This window comes from Prenolepis imparis, unplaced genomic scaffold, assembly GCF_030444845.1.
Source record: "Prenolepis imparis isolate NDT839.2.m4 unplaced genomic scaffold, iyPreImpa1.0 SCAF_10, whole genome shotgun sequence".
NCBI classification, from domain to species: domain Eukaryota; kingdom Metazoa; phylum Arthropoda; class Insecta; order Hymenoptera; family Formicidae; genus Prenolepis; species Prenolepis imparis.
Genome location: NW_028141168.1, coordinates 16,215,172 through 16,234,376, shown reverse-complemented (window position 1 = coordinate 16,234,376; position 19,205 = coordinate 16,215,172). Strand labels below are relative to the sequence as shown.

The 19,205-nt window shown below is 36.4% G+C and overlaps 1 protein-coding gene and 1 pseudogene across 3 annotated transcripts in view; both read left to right on the top strand.

Annotated features, from left to right (window-relative positions):
* LOC145941850 (uncharacterized) overlaps positions 1–19,205 on the top strand; it is a 163,179-nt gene that overhangs the window by 52,686 nt on the left and 91,288 nt on the right. For all 3 annotated transcript variants that reach the window (XM_083048206.1, XM_083048205.1, XM_083048208.1), the window contains exon 3: positions 4,812–4,858. In XM_083048206.1, the coding sequence (XP_082904332.1) occupies positions 4,812–4,858 (47 nt within the window). The remainder of the gene's footprint in view (positions 1–4,811; positions 4,859–19,205) is intronic.
* LOC145942122 (uncharacterized) lies at positions 13,201–15,313 on the top strand (annotated as a pseudogene).

Below are 19,205 nucleotides of genomic sequence, written 5' to 3'. Positions count from 1 at the left end.
GGAGAGGGCGGTACTTCCTATCTGAAAATCCGCGCGTATATCATCATGTAACATCCACCATCCACATCGCGACGAAGTTGCAGCGTCGAATTCACGCAGCCGAAATCTACGTGGTGGTTTGGATCTCTAGCTCTATGTATGCGTATTTATATGTGTGTGTATGTCTGTATATTTGTAATCGAGCACGTGTACACCAGTATTTTCGCGTCTTGACGTAGGTACGTGTTTCCCGGTATCGCTATTGCAGTCCCTCTCTCTCTCTCTCTCTCTCTCTCTTTTCCCAGGTCTCTCTCAGTTCAGTTTCCATGTCCCGCCAACAATCCAATTTATACGCCGGATTATTCCGGGAACCGTCGAAGGAACGGAGGGTTGCTTTCAACCCTCTTCCTTCCTCTTCCACCTGGTTGTTGCCCTCCCCTTCGTCGGACCTTCTCCAACTTCTCTTTCTAGTACGTGCCTACATCGACCGCTGCTAAATCGCAATGGCTGGATCTAGGGAGCATAGCCTCGACATAGCGAGACACGATCGAAACTGCTTCTGCTTCGAGAGCATGGCTGATCGTCACGTCCTTTCCTTCGTCTCTTAAATTAGATTGACACAAAATATTTTTTTTTTTTTTTTTTTTCGATATCGTTTGATCTTAGCGAAACTTATTGGACTTATTCATAGAAAGTCTCACTTATGACGCGATCTGTGTGAGATAAATTTAAGTAGTGATATTTTTCGCTATATGTATATGTATTAGATCGAGATATGCGTGCAAGATTTTCCTCCCGCATGTAAAGGATATCTCGGATTTATTCGGAAGAAAAGCAATGCTATAAAAATAAACGATTGAACTTACTGCGATCAATTGACCTGATTCTATCCAAATATCGTTATATTTGATTTCTGATAACTCCAGATCGAGATCGTCTCCGAATGCTGTTTCTCTATTTCTAACTTGTCTTCCAACTTGTTTCTGTACTCAATATTTTAGGTTTCATATAGCGATGCTTAACTGTCTCATCAATGGAATCTTTTTAATTAAAATTTTAAAATTTTTGTAATATGTTACAAGATTTCAGAAATTTTTTGAGCATTTTTTATACATTTCAGCAAACACAACATACAATTCTCAGAGCATGTACAGTTATAAAAATCGAAAGTATTTGATATAATTATTTTTGTCTTGTTTATAGCTGACTTCTTTTGTGATCTCCTTCTTTCTCTTCATGAAAACGCCTGCAATAATATTTCTATATTTTTCTAACATTCGATTTTTCCGTTTCCTCTTTTTATCCGCTTTTAATAGACTTTCGAGTGATTAGCCAACGTAGAAATAAAATAATTGTTTTTTTATTGACGATTGCGAAATAGAGCTCTGAATCTTTATAGAATATTTACGATATAAAATATCACACAATAAATTCTTCATTATACCTATCTTCATTAAATATTTTTGCTCGTTACTGGTAGAATATTCCAAGATGTTCTACAAATATCTCCATACATTGTATCATTATTAATTTTTTGCGATATTTCCCCTAAAACTTTAATGATGTTTTTTTAACAAAGTCAGAGAAGGATCGTAATAGCTGCATAGAAGCTTCTGTTTAGTATACGTCAACTAAATTTCGCGATTACATCACTAATAATTTAATAGCAAGAATAGCTTGATAAACTAAATGGATTTTTATAAACCCGGATCATCGAGATCTCGTTCAGTTTCTATCGAACTTACATAGATCGCATCAATATGCCGTTACAGAAATAGAACTGCACTTCACACAAGTGGCGCAATTATCCGATTCATGTTTCTTGCGCATGCAAGGATCCGTCCGTCGTGTCTGGAACTTCAACTCACTGACGTAGTAAAAATTCACCGTCAAAGAATGGTCGACGTTCACGGAGTCTTTTTATAAAAAATTCAGAGCTTCTTGGAGAAATGAATTACGGGACGGGGATATATCGATTCTCGATTAAGCCAAAGTTTCCATTTGCCTTGTGCGGCAAGCTTTTTAAAATTTACGGGATGTATAATTTCCCCAACGTTTTGCAGCGCTCAAATTTTATACGAAGGTTTCTTCCAATTATTGCCAATCAAATAAATTTCATTTTTTTTATATATATGGCTAAAATTCAAGTAACTTGCGCTCGTGTAGAAAATTATTTATTAAATATTTTTCTTGTATAATAGCAATTTTTTAGAGTTTTGTTTGATAAATATTTTATAATATATTTTATAATTATATATTTAACATATTTTAATGTATTTAATATATTTAATATATTTTATAATTTTCTTTCATATTAGATAAAAAAAGGAAAATTTTTATTTGTCGATATGACGACATGTTCTAATTAGTGCAGCTGTATGCAGCTCTTACCCCCTGCGAAAACATTTTTAAGTTTTTAAATCTGTAGTTCTCAAAGTAGAAATTCGTAAAATCAGGACTTTACTGTCGAGAGAGATTATCGGCTTATAAACACGGATTTCCCGTAAGTAAAGTTTATGAAAAAAAAAAAAGAAAGAAAGAAATGAGTAACTGTGAAACAATTTATATCGCGGCAGGTGTATTAACAGGCGGTATCTTTATTTAAAGATCCGCGCCCGGCGGATTTCTTACGCGCGTTTCTTTTTATCGAGATGCATCTCTCGCGAGAGAAGAACACGAATATATGTGGTACATCCGTCCGAGAGAAGAACAGAAGCGCGCGTGAAACACAGAGAGATGCGCAAACTGTGGGTGCAGACAGTTTGTGGCGCTTTAGGATGAGGATTTATGTCCTCGTCCGAGACGTAAACAATGCGCGAGACGCGGCGATAAATCCGCAACGAGGCCCTCTCTTACCCTCTTCCCTCTCTTTCTCTCTCTCTCTCTCTCTTCTCTCTCTTATGTCGTAAGTTATCTAGGTCTAGGAAATTGTCGTTTATTGCGCTTTATTGTCGAAGTTACATGCCGCTATCACGTTGCCACTGCGTTCCATGAAGATGCGCATCCGAGTTCTAATGCTTAATGCTATTTTATCAAAATATATAAGCTATATTATTTTTTAAAATTTGCTTTTATTTTGTTATCTACATAAATGGTCAAAGATTTTTTATAAAAAGAATTTTATTCACAATATTATTTAGAGGAAAGTATTTTTACGTTTGTTCAAATAATTTTTCGGTATTCGACTGCATTAAAGCTCTATTGTATATAAAAAGTAGGTTTATTTTGTTAAATAATATATGCGATGCACATGAATATTAAAGCAGTTCTTTCATAGTCATCATATCGTCGATAAAAAGATTGATGCAAAAAGAGGAATGATCATGACAGAGAGAGAGAGAGAGAAGAGGAGACAAGAGAGAAAAGAGTGCCTGACGAGAGAGGTAAAACTTTATAGAGAAGCATAAAATGAAAAGGATTGCGCATTGTATAGATTAACGTTCCGTAAAATTACAACAACGTCACCGATAGCGACGTTTACAACTATACACTGAACAAAATTATTACCCTTTATTAGTAAATTATTAATGTACATACAAGATATATCAATCTCCATTTTATCGATCATCTTATCCGAGTATATATTCTATACCACGAAAATTAAACGACGGAGAGAAAAAAAAGACCCGAATAAATTGTTTGATAAATACTTGCTCGGTTGCGCAGTAATTAGCCACGCAATTAGCCACACGCTCGACGCAAATTAATTTCGCATACGGAATGCTGAAATTGGCGATTTCAACGATTTTAAGAGAGAGAGAAGAAAAATTCGTCATAATATTAGTAAAAGCAGCGTCGGGAAGCTTCCGTAATGTGTCTTTGAATTTATACATTTCCGACGATGTAAAACAATTTGTATTTAATTAACCGAGGTTCGTCCCCCTTCCCCTCCGTGCTCTTACCTCCTTAATGACCCCACGATTTGCGGTGAAGTTGTACGACACCGTGAATATACATCGACGGATGTATAAATCGTTGAATCGTAGCGAGGGGTTCGTGATGGAGAAACCGCGATGGAGGATGAGGGCTCTGACCATAAGGTACACGCGAGGACTGCGATCGCGATAAAGTGACACCGATTATGACACGCTTAAATGTTTCTAGCCTTCACGCAATTGTCTCCTATTGACACACAATCCCTTAATTGAACTTTCCATTAAACACGCGCGTGTTTCGCCGCTGATACAACTCTAATATTTACAGCGACGCTCTCTTTCTCTCTCTTTTTGACATTTACTGATTTTATTATTTGCGGAACTAGACAAAACATCTGCGTTGCATAACGAAGGATCTGCGAATCTCATTCTTTCGAAAATATATATTTTAATATTTTTTTGTTCATTTATAACAAAAAAATTTTGTTAATGTGCGAAAAAAATTTTGAACCGATTTCTCTTTTCTATCTCATAAAAGACAAAGTACAGTTACTTAGGACGAAACGATCACGTATTGTTGGAGAAACCGCAGTGCGCCGACGGCGATGGATAAAAGGTTCGATAGAGTAAAAGAATCGACGTCGAAGAAAAAAAGAGAACCCTTTTCCCTGGCGTTTTTACAGCGCGATAAATAAGGGACTTTCTTCTAACCCTTTTTAGCGTAGAATCAAGCGGCACGCATCAGCGAGTCCATGAGGTTGCTTTTACCATTCCAGGCTATTTTTTTACCCCCCTGTGTCCTTATAAAATGTTCTACAAAATATTTGATATATGTACATAGTTCGAAAGTAAATGCGCCAAAGACAGAGAGTTTGCTTTATAAAAATTTACGCTCTATTTTAGAATTTTTTAGAATTTTTGGAATTATTTAAAATTCTTATCTATTTTTAATTACAGATTACTGACATGCTAAGTTGCCAAAAGTCGCCGAGCTCGGAGTGGCGGTAAGTTGAAAAGAAACAGTTGCAAATATACACATATAATAAGCATGAGACGATTGTATGTATAATTGTGTATTTTCTGGGGTAATTAGAAAGAAAATGACGATAAAAAAACAGATCACATCGCTAAGAAATTGATCATAATTCAATGACAGTGGCTATTAAAACGCCATTATCGCTGGTTTTATTTCGCATTTGAGGATAATTTGAATTTGAAAAAGTAGTCTTTATATAGCCGAGCAACCTTATATCGTGGTATGCATATAAAATAGTGGTAACGGATAGTAGCTGTAAAAGATTCGCGGAAACGATAACATCATCGAAATAAAAATGACAATGTATCAAAGAAATTGATTGCGTCCGCGCAGAAGAAACGTGCAACGTATAACGAAGTTTCCTAGTAATTTTCTTCGAGACTGACTTTCTAGACCGACGATCATGAAGGAACCGCTGATGCGAAACCGCCGTGTGTTTTATTACAGCTTTAATTGCAAAGTATCCTCTCGTGGGATTGCATTTTACACCGATCATAGTCGGAAAAAATGTAAAATATAGATACTGCGATTACACGTGTAATTGCCTGGGGCTTCTCGCTGTTTATTGTCTCAGGAATCAATGGAAAATATTTTTACAAAATATTTTCATTTCTATCTATCAAAAAACTATGAATGAATTTTTGAATGATTCGCGTTGCACAAATCCGGATATTGTGAGATATTATGTTAAATAGAAAAGTGGATTTACTTTAGTATAGAGTATATAATGTCTAATGTAGTTAATAAATTTTGGTTTTTGACCGTTACCCTTAAAAAGATCATCTCTGTGAAAATATTACTATCTGATTATGTTGAGATAGAGATAGACCGTGTGCAAGACAATTTATTCAAACATTATATCATTGTGTATCAAATGTATCAAATTATTTTGTGCTATCAGATCTAAATTAAGTAATACGCTTGGAAACTCTCTTGATGAATGTAAATTAATTCCATATTAACTCTCTGTTCTTACATTCATAACAAAATTTAAAAAATTTAATTTCCTTTGTATTATTTTCCGCGTTTCTCCTATTCTTTTAATTCGATGGCAAGAATTAATGTATACGCGATACAAGACGTCTTTGTGTGTGAATCCACCCTATTCTTTTTCGCGTCTCCCCCTCGAGCATCCCTTTTCAATCGACATTATCTTGTTAGTCGTGGGAGACGTAATTTATAACTTCCCTAAGAGGTAGTTCGCCAAGTACAACGCCATTATAAATTCATGTTCACGTCAGACGCGGAGAGCCGGGGGATCCCGGATCGGTGGCGGAGAGAAACGCTCACTTGAGAGAAACGTACACCGGGGGACACGTGGGGGACACTTTGCGCGACACACCCTGCGCCGTTAATTCGTTACTTTACTTGACCCTTTACGGCAGATAGGTACGATTTTCTCCGCAATTTATAGTAACCGATACCGTCGATGACCATTCGTATTCGAAAACGAGCCGACGCTCTTCTTATCTTTCTTTCTCTCCTCCCCCTTCTCTCTTTTGCGTGCAACTTCTTATTCGCGCAAAGTCCGCCTCCTGCTTTTCGCAGACGAAAAAAATCGCTTCCCACCGCGAAACAGAGATAGGATCATATACATATACGTATACATTAATGCTCTCGAAAGTTGGTAAACCCGCGTAATGCGAATCCGCGGGCATTCCAGGCGACTTCAACCTCGAAGGATACGTTATCCTTACTTAGTGTAACTCTCTCGCGAATATATACCTCTCCGAAGGAGAGGAGTACGTCGAGATTGCGTGTTTCCTTTCGAAAGAATCTTCTTGGCATTATAAAGCGAATTTGTGTCCGCGAATCTCGCGTGTTATTATAGCTCTTCTCTGCGTACAGTTTTCAATTTCTTTACCAAGATGAGAGAGAGAGACAAGCGGGAGAAGAGAATATTTCTCAAAGTTACGCGCGTAAGGTTATATTCCATTCGGGATTTTTCAGGATACGATGGCGTTAAAATGCGCGCGGGGAGATCGATAATATACATATGTACTACATACATATTCGCGGGTCAAGACGGGCGCAAATATGGAAATTAATTAAACGGATTCGCTATGAATTTCAGGCTTAATATACGTAAGACGGAGCGGAACCTCTCCGATTTTACATTCGAATTAATTGACGACGTTATATGCTGCAACCTTCGCGCTTCTCGCGACTCTTCAACCTTTGCGCATTTGTCGCACGCGAGACGCCATGTTTTCATGCATTTTAAGACTCCCCTGTATTAAAGACTCACGCAAGACTGTCGCCGCGATATCTCGTTTTTTTTGAATAACGATCGAACGCACTTCGTTTCACTTATTTTATGGTCTAACGAGGAAATCTGCGTGTACCTTTGATTTCGATAAACTTAAACGCGTTATCGAGTAACGGAGAAAATAAAGGATTTTATTATAGTGTTTTATCGCATATTAAAGAGTTGAAACAGACTCTAGAAGCTAAGCTACCGACATATTCGGTTTTACGCGAGTATTATTAAAAGCTTGAGATGTACAAAGGAGTCTTTTAAAGTAAGATTCCATCATATATATTTAATGCATTTATCACAATTGTGTGTTGGTCTTTTTAAAAATGTTATATTTTATTCTCTTCGCGATTTTACAAAGTAGAATATAGAAAAAATCGAACTCTCTTTACTTTTGCAATGCAATAAAGTGCATTAAATATGTTAAATATCAAAATTTTTGTCTAAAACATGTTTTCATATTTCATATGCTTTGATGATAGTCATTTAGAATTAAATATCTCGAAAAATTGTTTTAATTTCTTGATATATAATAAATTAAATATTTATCAAAAGATATTAAGATATTTCTATACATATTTAGATCAAAAGTGAATATTCGCAAACGGTTCCTTGAAACCTTGATAACGTAATGTATTTTATTTTTTTTTATTGTATTAGATGATAAATAAATGAGATTAATGTTTAATGATAAGCAAATTATTAGCAACTCATCTGTCAAACTTTCGTGAAATTTCTCGTAATTAAATACGACATATTATAAATTTTTTTTTTAATTATCGATTATTCGATATATTTAAGTGATAAAAGAAGGCAAATTCAACGAATTCAGTTTGATATATACTCGTAGACTACTTACAACTATCTGTTTTGCTTTCTCCCTATATGCAAGAAAACAATTCAACTCGACTCATTTTGCAAAGCGTTCTTTTTCTTCCTCAAAGTAAAATCTACGGTAAACTAGTCGTCTCGTCTCTCACTCGCGGTAAAAATCGTACTAAGTTAAATATTATTAGATATACAGATTAAATATACAGATTTTTTATATTAATATATGTATATATGTTTCTGCAATATTTAATTGTTATACATATGTTGCAAGTTTTTTTATAAAACATGAGAAAACTGTTTAAATCAGTTTGTTCATACGTACGTTTGCTATCTGCATTGCAAAATTTTTTCGCTCGAACGTGAGAAAATTAAGAAACGAATTATTTGTACGTAAAAATCTGTAGCGAGACAACAATTATCCCGAGCTATTTTTAGACACCGAAGTCGTGGATTACGTTTCCATTATTTCGAAAGTTTCCAGAACCATGGAAATACGGAGTGTTGCATTTCCTATCCTCCCGCGTCTCCCATGATGGCTGACAACGTCTCTCACCCCTCTCCCCCCATCTCACCCCATCCCATCGGCGCGCAGCTCTCTCTCACAAAAGCGACGGGTCCAGAAGGACGAGCCTAGTCTAACCTAACCCTAACCCTTACTTAAGCTCCCTTTTGCACTTGGCGGCCATGTTGCTCCGAGGGTTGGGCCACCAAAACGACGGCGACTCATTGGCCGTGAGAAGAGGAAAAGAGAGAGAGAGATTAGCGAGAGAAAGAGAGAAAGAGAACTTCTACATTTCCGTCTTGCTTCGTCTCTCGTTCCATCTCCCTTCCTTCCGTTTCACGCTCTCTTTATTCAACATCCCCTATGGCGCGTTTCTCCGTCCTTATCCCCAGGTTTCGCTCTGAACTGACGTTCTTCGTTCATCTCGTTCTAAATTCCGTTCCTGTCCTTTTACCTCCCTTTATTCTCCCCTCACCCCCCGCCTCCTTTAACGTCCCTCAAATTCCGCCACACTATCTCGCTGCCAGTCTCTCCGCGACGCGGTAAAGTTAGGTTTATTTTTTATTATTCCTCATGTTTGTCGGACATGTTCAGAGGCATCCTTCGACCATGCGACCCTTCGCGTTTCTTACCTCGGGGCTACGTGAAATTTATTTCGCAAGTTCGATGTTTTAGATATCGCTACGCGAGAGGGTTCGCGAGGGAAAAAGCATTGCATTTGTCGCACATACTTGGTTCATGTGGAAAAAGAGTCTCGAATTATTGCCCTTTGCATATTTACACATATTTACGTAGTACGCCGAGATTTTACGCGAATTTAATTACTTAATTGCACGATAATATCTTAAGTGTGTCTGTAATTTTTATTTGTATGAAGCAGTCAACGATTACTTAATCTGTCTGCGACAGTATGTCTTGCAATCAACTTTGTTTATGACATTGTTACGATCATTTTGTTATACGAAGAGCGAAAGGGACGAAATTAACATATTATATTTAATCATCATATTTTTGATTTAAGACAATTTTACTACAAATAGAAAAAATTTCAAATGTCATCTCTTTGTTGCAGTGAAGAATTATAGTATCATTATTTTCAGTAAATATTTATCAGAAAGTTAAGAATCATGTTAAAATTGATATATGTATAATTGCTTATTAATATAAAAGATTTGCAACATTAGTGTATACAATACATCTATAGTATGTACAATAAATTTTAATTATACAAAATATAGACCGTTAAAAAATGTGTTAGATGACATTTCAATTTTTTTATTTTTTTTCTTGACTCTATCATTATTAATTCAATTATTAATTTAATTGTAGCGTGTAGAAGGACGGATTGTAAAAAAAATAAGAAATCGCTTTGCAATGTAATGAAAAGATTAGGTGATGTATAGAAATGATACATGAAATCGATCATTTTGTAATTTTTAAGGAAGCCTATCATCTGTACAAAGAATCTACAGAACTTACTTTATAAGCTCATGCAATAATAAATTAATCAACTCACCTGCTACAGCGTAATCCACTTCTTGAAGTAGCACCTTGAGATGCTTTATAGAGACCTTATTTACTTTGTATGAACACCTTCGTAGACTGATGAAAACTGAGGGACGTTTAGCTTATTCCAGTCAAAAAAGTGAAATTTTTACCCCACTATTTTACCTGGCTACCCTTTTCCGAGATTCTTCTATTTTTATCGCATTCAGCTGCTTTCTCTAACTCTTTCGGCGATTTCGCTCGATTTGTGAGAAGTTTCGTTCACCTCTGTTACGGATTATATCTTTTTAACCCTTTTTAACCTTTTTTATGAGTGCTCTAAAAGAGAAAGTCTGTCATAAGTTAGTTTTTATGCAACTCGAACAAAGGGTTGTTTTGAAAGTGTTATTCTTGAAATAATTCATTTTGCCTCGATAAAAATTTATTATTAGTAATATTTCATAATTGATTTAGGATTTAGGACATAAGTAGTATACATGCTGATTTTTATTATTAGACTTATTCTTTTTTATTTTTATATGCAATGAATGAGTAATGTATGTCTGTGTTTTCTTCTTGTATGCACGCATAAAATAAATATATGTATAATATAGTTATTGTTCACATTTACAAACTCAATATTCAGATAATGTTTTATTACTGTGAATATTTTTACAATTAAAATGACTGAAGGTATTTTGTATTTCGCTAGTAAGAAAAAAGACATTTTAATCCTTATTTTATTTGTTACGTAAATAAAGCATACAGATTTTATGGATTCATTATTCTTTTAACAAATTTGTTAAAAGTTAAATAATGATTGGATTCTAGAAAAAGAAATAGAAATATTAAAAGAGGAGAAGTTACTAAATTCATTAAATCTATGTAAGTAAAAATTAAAAAATTGAATAAAAATATTTTTCTGTTAATTTTTTATTTAACTAGAAATTAAAAGAAAATTTTTAAACAAAAAATATTTTTTAATTTAAAACATTTATCATACGATTGTTTGAGTTGCTTGGATCCGCTTTACTTAAAGATGAATATAACATTTGCTTTTCTATAACGCTTTTCTATAATTATTTCTGAACAACGAAATAACACTGTTTATATAGCACTATTTATATTCTATTTTTAATTTATATTAGAGATTATATTAGAGATATAATTATTAGAAAAAATAATTTTATTAGTTTCATTTAGAATAGATTTAACATTTTACATTAGATAGCATAGTCAACATAATGTTTTGCGAATGTGAAAATTATTTAATTCAAATATTTATATAATATAAATAATTTCGAAATATACATATAATTTATATAATTAATGTATAATTTTAATTTGAAGATATACATATATACAAAAGACTTTAGTAAGCGAAAGTAAGAAATCAACATGTATCATTTGAAAGAAAGCAGTATAAGGGATGAAAAGGGATTGAAAATCTAAAATTTTTTATATATTTTCTTTAATTCAATACAAATGCGTGCGCGTGCGTGCACACAACAGGACGTATACATATATTCTTACAAACTTACACACATATTTTATTCTTTATTTGTTCCATTTAAAAAAAGTTACATAATGATTACGATTTTCAAAACTATATTAATTGTCACATATGCAAAGTATGCATGTCTAATTTATGGATGGGATACTTAAACAAAGAGAGCATTAATAGAAAAAATTTATAACTTATTCAAGAGTCTTATTACGTCGCGATTTGTTAATCATTCTGTCTAGGTGAGCATATTTATATTGTAGTTTTATATAATAGTATTCAACAGGGATAAAAATAATTAACACTATCAATTGTTTGTATGACAAAGTTTAATTTTTACATATTGTAGTATAAAGTATAGGTTATTCTATAAACTATTTATAAGTTATTAGCATTATCTTTATAACTCGATTAAAAGAGAATGCAATATTTATCATTGAAAAATAATTGAACCTTTTTTAGACTATAAAAATGATTGATATCGCTCATGGTGAGGTAATAATGCCATAAATATTTAATCTAAATTGATATTATAAACATAATTGGTAGTATTGAAAAAAATATTCTAAGTGTATAAACATACATTAATATTATATCTATATATCCATATAATTATATATAGCTATAATTACATAATATCTTTTTTATTGATATACTTTATACAGTTAATCAATTCGTGTAATAAAGTTTATATGTAAACTGTATGTAACTATCGGAAGTTATTATATTAAATACATCTTAATGTAAGTAAACGATATTATATTCGTTAGGTAGATAGATATTTCTGATATTTTAGATGAATAAGATATATCTTCGCTCTTATTTATTTTTATTTCTATATACGAAATTACTTGTTATATTCTTAAGATCCTATATTTTATAGCACGAAGACTATTGATATTTAAGAAATTTGCGCCGACGAAGAAATCCAGCGTTGTTTGGTGTAGCCTCCTGTTACGTATACTGAAGGTATACCGGACAGGAATACACTCAGGATACATTCAGTATACGTACAGGGGGTTTCACATTCCTCAACAGTTACCATCTCGTCCACCCCGCCAAGGATGTCAAGGTTGATAAGATCGACGGCTGTCTGGCATTGCGTATAGTAGTCTAACATTTCTAACATCTTCTGGAACTGCTGGCACGATGCGGCAGACGACGTCGATCGTTAATATCTTCCACTCTTGAGAGCCTGATGAGAGATGAAATTTTGGATTAATTTCTCTTAATTAGAGTTATACATGAAGAAATATCTAATATCGTTCGTATGATTACACATTCGTCTCTCACCGCAAACAATCCTGATCGCGGACAAGGCCTAATTCAATCTTAGGCGTAAGCTGGCGTAAGATCGTTTTCTCGAACAATCGTTGTTGATAAGGCAAGTGATCTTGCGACAATCCAAATTGAAAGCACCGTCCTTAAGCACCGTCAGGAATCCGGACGCGTTTCATGGCGGTGTTTCACCTACGGATACATAAATAATACTCGAGTTATTAATGGATATTGGAAGCTGGAAGAGAGACTTGTAGACTTTAATCTCAGAGTTCGCGGGAACTAGGATTGAAGATCGAAGATTTATTTAACGCGTTCCTAAAAGGATTCCGTCGTGCGAAAGAAAAGAAAAGAGAACGGTAACTAATCGGTCATAAAAAAATCTCATCGTTCGGCAACCTGCGATATGGAACCCTATGGTTCACGAAAACCCGCGGAGCTTGGAAGCCCAGCATGCCAGAGTGCCGGGGTGTCGGACCGGTTGCCTGCACTTTGGGCTACATCGAGATGTAAGGCATCTCTCGCGTGACAATCGATCAATATCTATATCTACGTAAGCCATAAGCATGCACATCGTACATTAAACATTACATATGTTTACGCGCGCAATCGCGTTTTTTAATAAACACGGTGTAGAAATATTTTCTCAGACTATAAAGAAAGAAATTCGCAGGTATACTGACCTCTCATTGATGTTATTATTTATGTTTCCGCCCGTATTTCTCTCTTCCTCCCTCTCCCTCTCTCTCTCTCTCTCTCTTTCTCTCTCTCTCTCTCTCTCTCTCTCTCTCTCTCTCTCTCTCTCTCTCTTTTTCTATCTGTGGTCTGGCAAATTTCTCAGGAGGGGGCTCTTTCTCGCGTAGATCGATCCTATTCGAGCATCGCCAACTGTAATCAACCGATATGTGAAATCTGATGTAGGATCCTTCTGAGATATATGTCGAGCACCGCACACTGAGGACTTCGAAGGGCATTCGAGGGTTTTGTTAATCACAGAAGACACTCCGATTCCGTCCTCACGACGTTACGAGAATGACAGCTCCGCTCGGTCTACATGCTACGAGTGACGTTCACAGCAGCGGATGCGCTCGGTCCCTTTCGTTCGCCGTGTCGTGGACAAGAGCGGTCGACGCATCTCCGAGGAGAAAGAGAGACGGAGTGAATCGAGCGAGAGACGGAAATGGGGGAGGACGCGAGAGAACGAGGAACGGATAGAACGGGAAAGAATGCGCGGCCGGGGAACGAAAAAAATCATGAAGAGGAGGCGCGACAGAGGAAGAGAGAGAGAGAGAGAGAGAGGACGCGATTAAGTGACGTGTGCCGGCCATACGTCAGACGGGTTTCAGTGGAGCAAGAAGAGACGCAGCAGCTGGATTATCGGCGTCCCGCGGACGACTGTGTCGACTGTTTTCACGTCACTCGCGAGAAAATCCTCGGGGGTCTCCAGGTGCTCCTCGCGGTGCTCTTCCGACCGTGTCCAGGAACGCGCTAAGCGAAGAAGCGGCTTCCTCTGACGGCGGTTGGCCGACGATGTCGTAAGAGAAGTAGCGGCGACCTCGCGACGCCGACGCCATGCGGCGTCGCTCTGCGCCCGGCCGCGTCCAGGGACGAGCCACGTCAACGTTGTGTGGGTTTTCACCACCGCACACACGAATGCATGGTACTCTTTGGATGCACGGGGGGTATATAAAGTCGGGGTGGATATATAGAAGCGACACGGGAGGGGCGGCTCCCTCTTGATAACGCGCAGGGTCGACCAACCCCTCTCGCTCCGTCTCTGTCTCCCCTTTTTGTCTCTACCTTCCTCCCTTTGGGAAAGCTCCCTCTCCTTGTCTCTCCCTCGTTGCCGCGTCCGTGAGAGCCCAACTTTTCCTTCTATCTCACACCTATTCTATCTAGTTTCCTCTCTCCTTCTGTATCTGTCACCCCCTGCTCTCTCTCTCTCTCTCTCTCTTTCTTCCTCACCCTTATTGTCCCTATTCCTTCGTCACCTACTGCTTCTCTCCAAATTGTTCCATCCTTTTTGTTCTTATCGATCAATCCCTTTCTGTTACTCGCGCTCATCTACTCTGTCTTTCTCTTTCCGTCCACCCCATGGTCTCTATCTATTTTTCTCCCGCAAGAGAGTTTTCCTCTTATCTTCGTCTATTTTGTCTCTTTCTCCTTCTCTCTTTAACTGCCCTCTCATATAATATCCTCTCTGTTTTTCTCGACGCTTAGTTTTGACGCTATCGCCCTTCCTTCGGAGCGAGCTGGCGTCGATTTGATTTCACCGCGTCTCTGTGTGTGCGATATCGCCTCGTTCCATGGGTCCCCACCACTCGCTGATTTTTTGCGTGTGACAGCGAGCTGCCATGAACTTTATGCAACTCCCCATGGATCGGGAACGTGGTGTAACCTGGCGCCACCAGACGGCATTCACATAGAAACTCCTCGCCCCTGAATCGTGACGTTTTTATTGGACGACGCTCTCTTTTGTAAGAGAGAGAAGGTATAAATATACTGCGATCTTTCTCCCATACTTTTGTCTCATCTCCTCTCTCTTTCTCCTTCGCGCGACAGTCTCTCTTGCTCCAACTTGATCTTTGTCTAGTGTGCAGGTAAGGTTACGACCTCACACATGAGTTTGCTCTGCAAACTATTCGCGATGGCGAAAATGATTAATTCGACAAGTAGTTTGCTCGTGCACATATACACATCGTAAATTGAGAGGAATGGGTCGCGTGTCTGCGCCAGATCAAATCTGCATCAGTATTTAAAGAACGGTGAGTCAGATTTTTAAACTCTTTAGTTCTTAGAACAGGTTTTGTATTAATAGAGTTAATTAATATATATTACATAATGAAGAAAAAGAAATGTTTAGTTTTAATATTCTGTAGCTTGAAGAGATTGTTGTTTGACGAGATAAAAGAAATTCGATGAAGAATTTGATTATACGAATGAAAAGAAATTGTTATGTTGTATCAATAATCTGGAACGAATTTTCAAACATTATTGACTCTAAGCTTTGTTCAATGAAAATCCGAGTTTCTTAAACTTCGATTATTGACCTTCGTGAGAAATACCTTGCTAGATGCTGCCATCTGTACGACACAATCCAAAACACTTGTTTACACACACTACTACGTCACACATGTAAACATGTACACATGTGGCATGCAAGCATGTATACATACATTAGAGTAATATAAGCGATGTTTCTGAGGAGAATTTAGCCGAAGAAACTGAGTGTTTCAACGGCATGATTTTAGTTTCTCTCGTTTTACATTCATTCGTCTTTTATTTACAAAATGTATGATTGTTTTATTCAATATTATTATAGATTAGCTCAGTAGACTCATCTTGACTCTTTTATGATTTTTTTATTGTTAATATTTCTATTTTTTCGCGATTTAAAAAAGTAATTTTAATCACTTATTAAAGGATCGAAAGAAAAATGATGAAAGAAGAACAAAAGAGATCTACAATGTTTTAACGAGATATATTTTTTATTTTATCGCACATTATCGTTTATTTTAATGTAAATGTATCTCCAGAGAATCTCATTTCTTAAAACCTATCAATTAATTTTTCTATTAATGCTTTCTATAATGTGAATTCGTAAGATGCTAAGTTTTATGCTAAAATTCGAATATATAAAGATACTTATTTTTATTTTTATTTTATTATATCTTATACGTATATATATATATGTTATTATATATGATTTTTTGGACTTTTAAACGACTTAGTAAGTTTATGTTTAAAATAATGTATCTATCGCTCTATAAATCTTATGAAAACACAAACATGATATTAATTTTAATGAAATTTCCAAACAAATGAAATCAAAGTGTATCGATTCGCGAGTATAAGAGAGAGTTGGATGGTACAATTATTTCTTTCAATTTCTTCATATCACTTTGTAAGTTCATACTTTTGCCTGACTCTACGCCATTGTACATCTCGCGACTGAGATCCTAATATATGCAAAGGAATTCCGTGGTATCTAGTTAAGCGATACCGCATAAAGAAGCACGGCTGTAGGACGCCACCATGAAAATCCGAACTTAATCGTCCGGATCCCGTGAAAGGAAAAAAAAAAAAAAAAAAAAAAAAGAAACGAGAGCGAGGCCACCGACAGAAAACTCGATCCTCCCTCGAGGCTTTAAGCGTGGGGCTTTTGGGAGCCGATGTAGTCATAAGCAACGTTGGTACACTAAAATCGGTAGCAATAACTTCGCACGCATCTCTCGGTAAACCGTCGTAAAACTGGAGAGGGAGCGAGAAGTAGGCTGTGAAGACAGGGGAAAGAGGGGAAAGGGAGAAGGAGGGGATGCCTGAACAGAATGAAGCTGCGCTAGAATAATAGGCAAGAGAGTATATACATATATGTATATTAACGCGGAGTTTGATAATTAAAATAATGACCATCTCGTGCGCTCATAAGAGAACCTGACCAAAGGATCATTCGGTGGATAGGAACAGCTAGTTAATCCACAAAGCGTACGCATTTCCGTATTATGATCCGTAGCTTTTCTAGCCGTGATATGATTGAGAGGGATTATTACGTAATTACTGTTGTAATTTCGGTCAGATATAGATCTGTTCTCTTTTTCATGCGGCAACGGTAAAGTCTCGATTAGTATACCCCGATTTAACATGATATTTATATCATACTTGCGGCTATTTGGTGAAAATATGTATATAATATTGAATATCTTATAGTTTAATTATCAACACATTTTTTTATAATATAAAAATATATTTTAATATATATTTATATAATACATAATATATACGAAATTTTTCATTATAATTGTATGTGAAAGAAATCGTTAATCAGGAATCAATATTGGAAATATATACACACAGATGGTGTAAAATAATAATATATTTAATATTTGTTTGTCTCACGCCATTGTTTTGATTTATAGTTAAATAAAATATTTTATTTTAATGGAAATAATTGCAATAATTAAAATAGATTAAATTTTCTTATATCTTTCTAAACAAATTCAAGAATATATATTTATCGGTATAATTCTATTTGAAAAAATAATTTTCACTTGCATATTATCATTTTATAGAATAACATCCTATACCTCACTTTTTTTGCACTCACTTTTCTTAATTGCATCTCATTATATCACTGTGCACTCACTATCTTTAATTTTATTCAGTCTTTTCTGGCAAAGAATGCTTCTGATATGGAAAATGTGTTACGCATTTATTTTTATATTATTTTTATAAACTATTTTGGTAATATTATTCAAATATATGTATATATGTATGTATAATTGAATAATATTGTTTGATCAATTTGACGGTTCTCTCTATAAAATATGAAAAGTGAATAAATTAATTATTCCTACGAGGCATTTACAACATATAATATCAACGGTATAATATCACAATCGAAGAAGAGAGAAAGAGAGACAACGCACACAGGGTTAGCCTGGGCAGATCCGGTATCGCTCTGGTTCGAAAGGGGCGAGCCTGCCCGAGGCAGGCTGGAGGCAGCCCAGCAGCAGACAGGTTCGCACAGATGTGCGGCGGCCATCATGAATGCCTGTAAAATATGTATTCTCGCGCGGCCCGGTTGGTAAGAGAACAGAAGGTGGGGAAGGGCTGGCACATAGTGTAGCAGATGAGAAAGAGCTGGTAGGGGAGAGAGACGAAGTGGGGTTCGAGCGTTTGGGTCGGCAGGGGAGAGGAAGAAAAACCGTCGGAAAAGAGAACAGAGTGAGAAGGGATGAGGAGGGGTGAAACGGGGGTAAACGCATTCAGCTTCGAATGAGCGGGAGAGGGAGGTACTCGAAAGAGGGAGAAAGAGAGGAAAAGGGACAAGAGAGAACGTGTATGCATCGCAGTTTCATTTCACGGCGGAATAGAGGCAAAAAAAAAAAGAAAGAGAGGCGAGAAGGTATCGAGGGTACGCTATGCGGAAGAGAGATGATCCGGGCGCATTATAATGTCTCTTTGTATATCGCGTATATTATATTGTATATATATATCCCGTGAAAGTGTCGGCTGCATTTATCGTTGAAAACGTAATGCGACTCCATGGTAATTCGGCATATTACCGAAGAGGAGGAATAATGACTACCGACCAATGTGGTACCACCGGTGGACAACCCCCTAAATATGTTGAACGCGCGAGTATTTTTACTATGTCGCATATCACGTCGCCGCAATGCGATCAAACGGTGAGTATAACCGACTCGCCGAAAGAAAAACGCCGAGGAGAAGTAGTATTCTTTGAAGAGAAAATAAAAACCCCGAATAATTGATACCGTCACGCAAAAATACGCGAATGCGCCGGTTGACGTAAGCGACGAAACGCATTTAGACCACTGGTGTAAGAAACACGTTCTCGCGACATGTTATACGCGTATAATTCCTATAATAAACCAAGCGATCCCGTAACGAAAGGAAGCACGAGAGACGACGCCGTCGCATGAAAACGATCGAAGAAC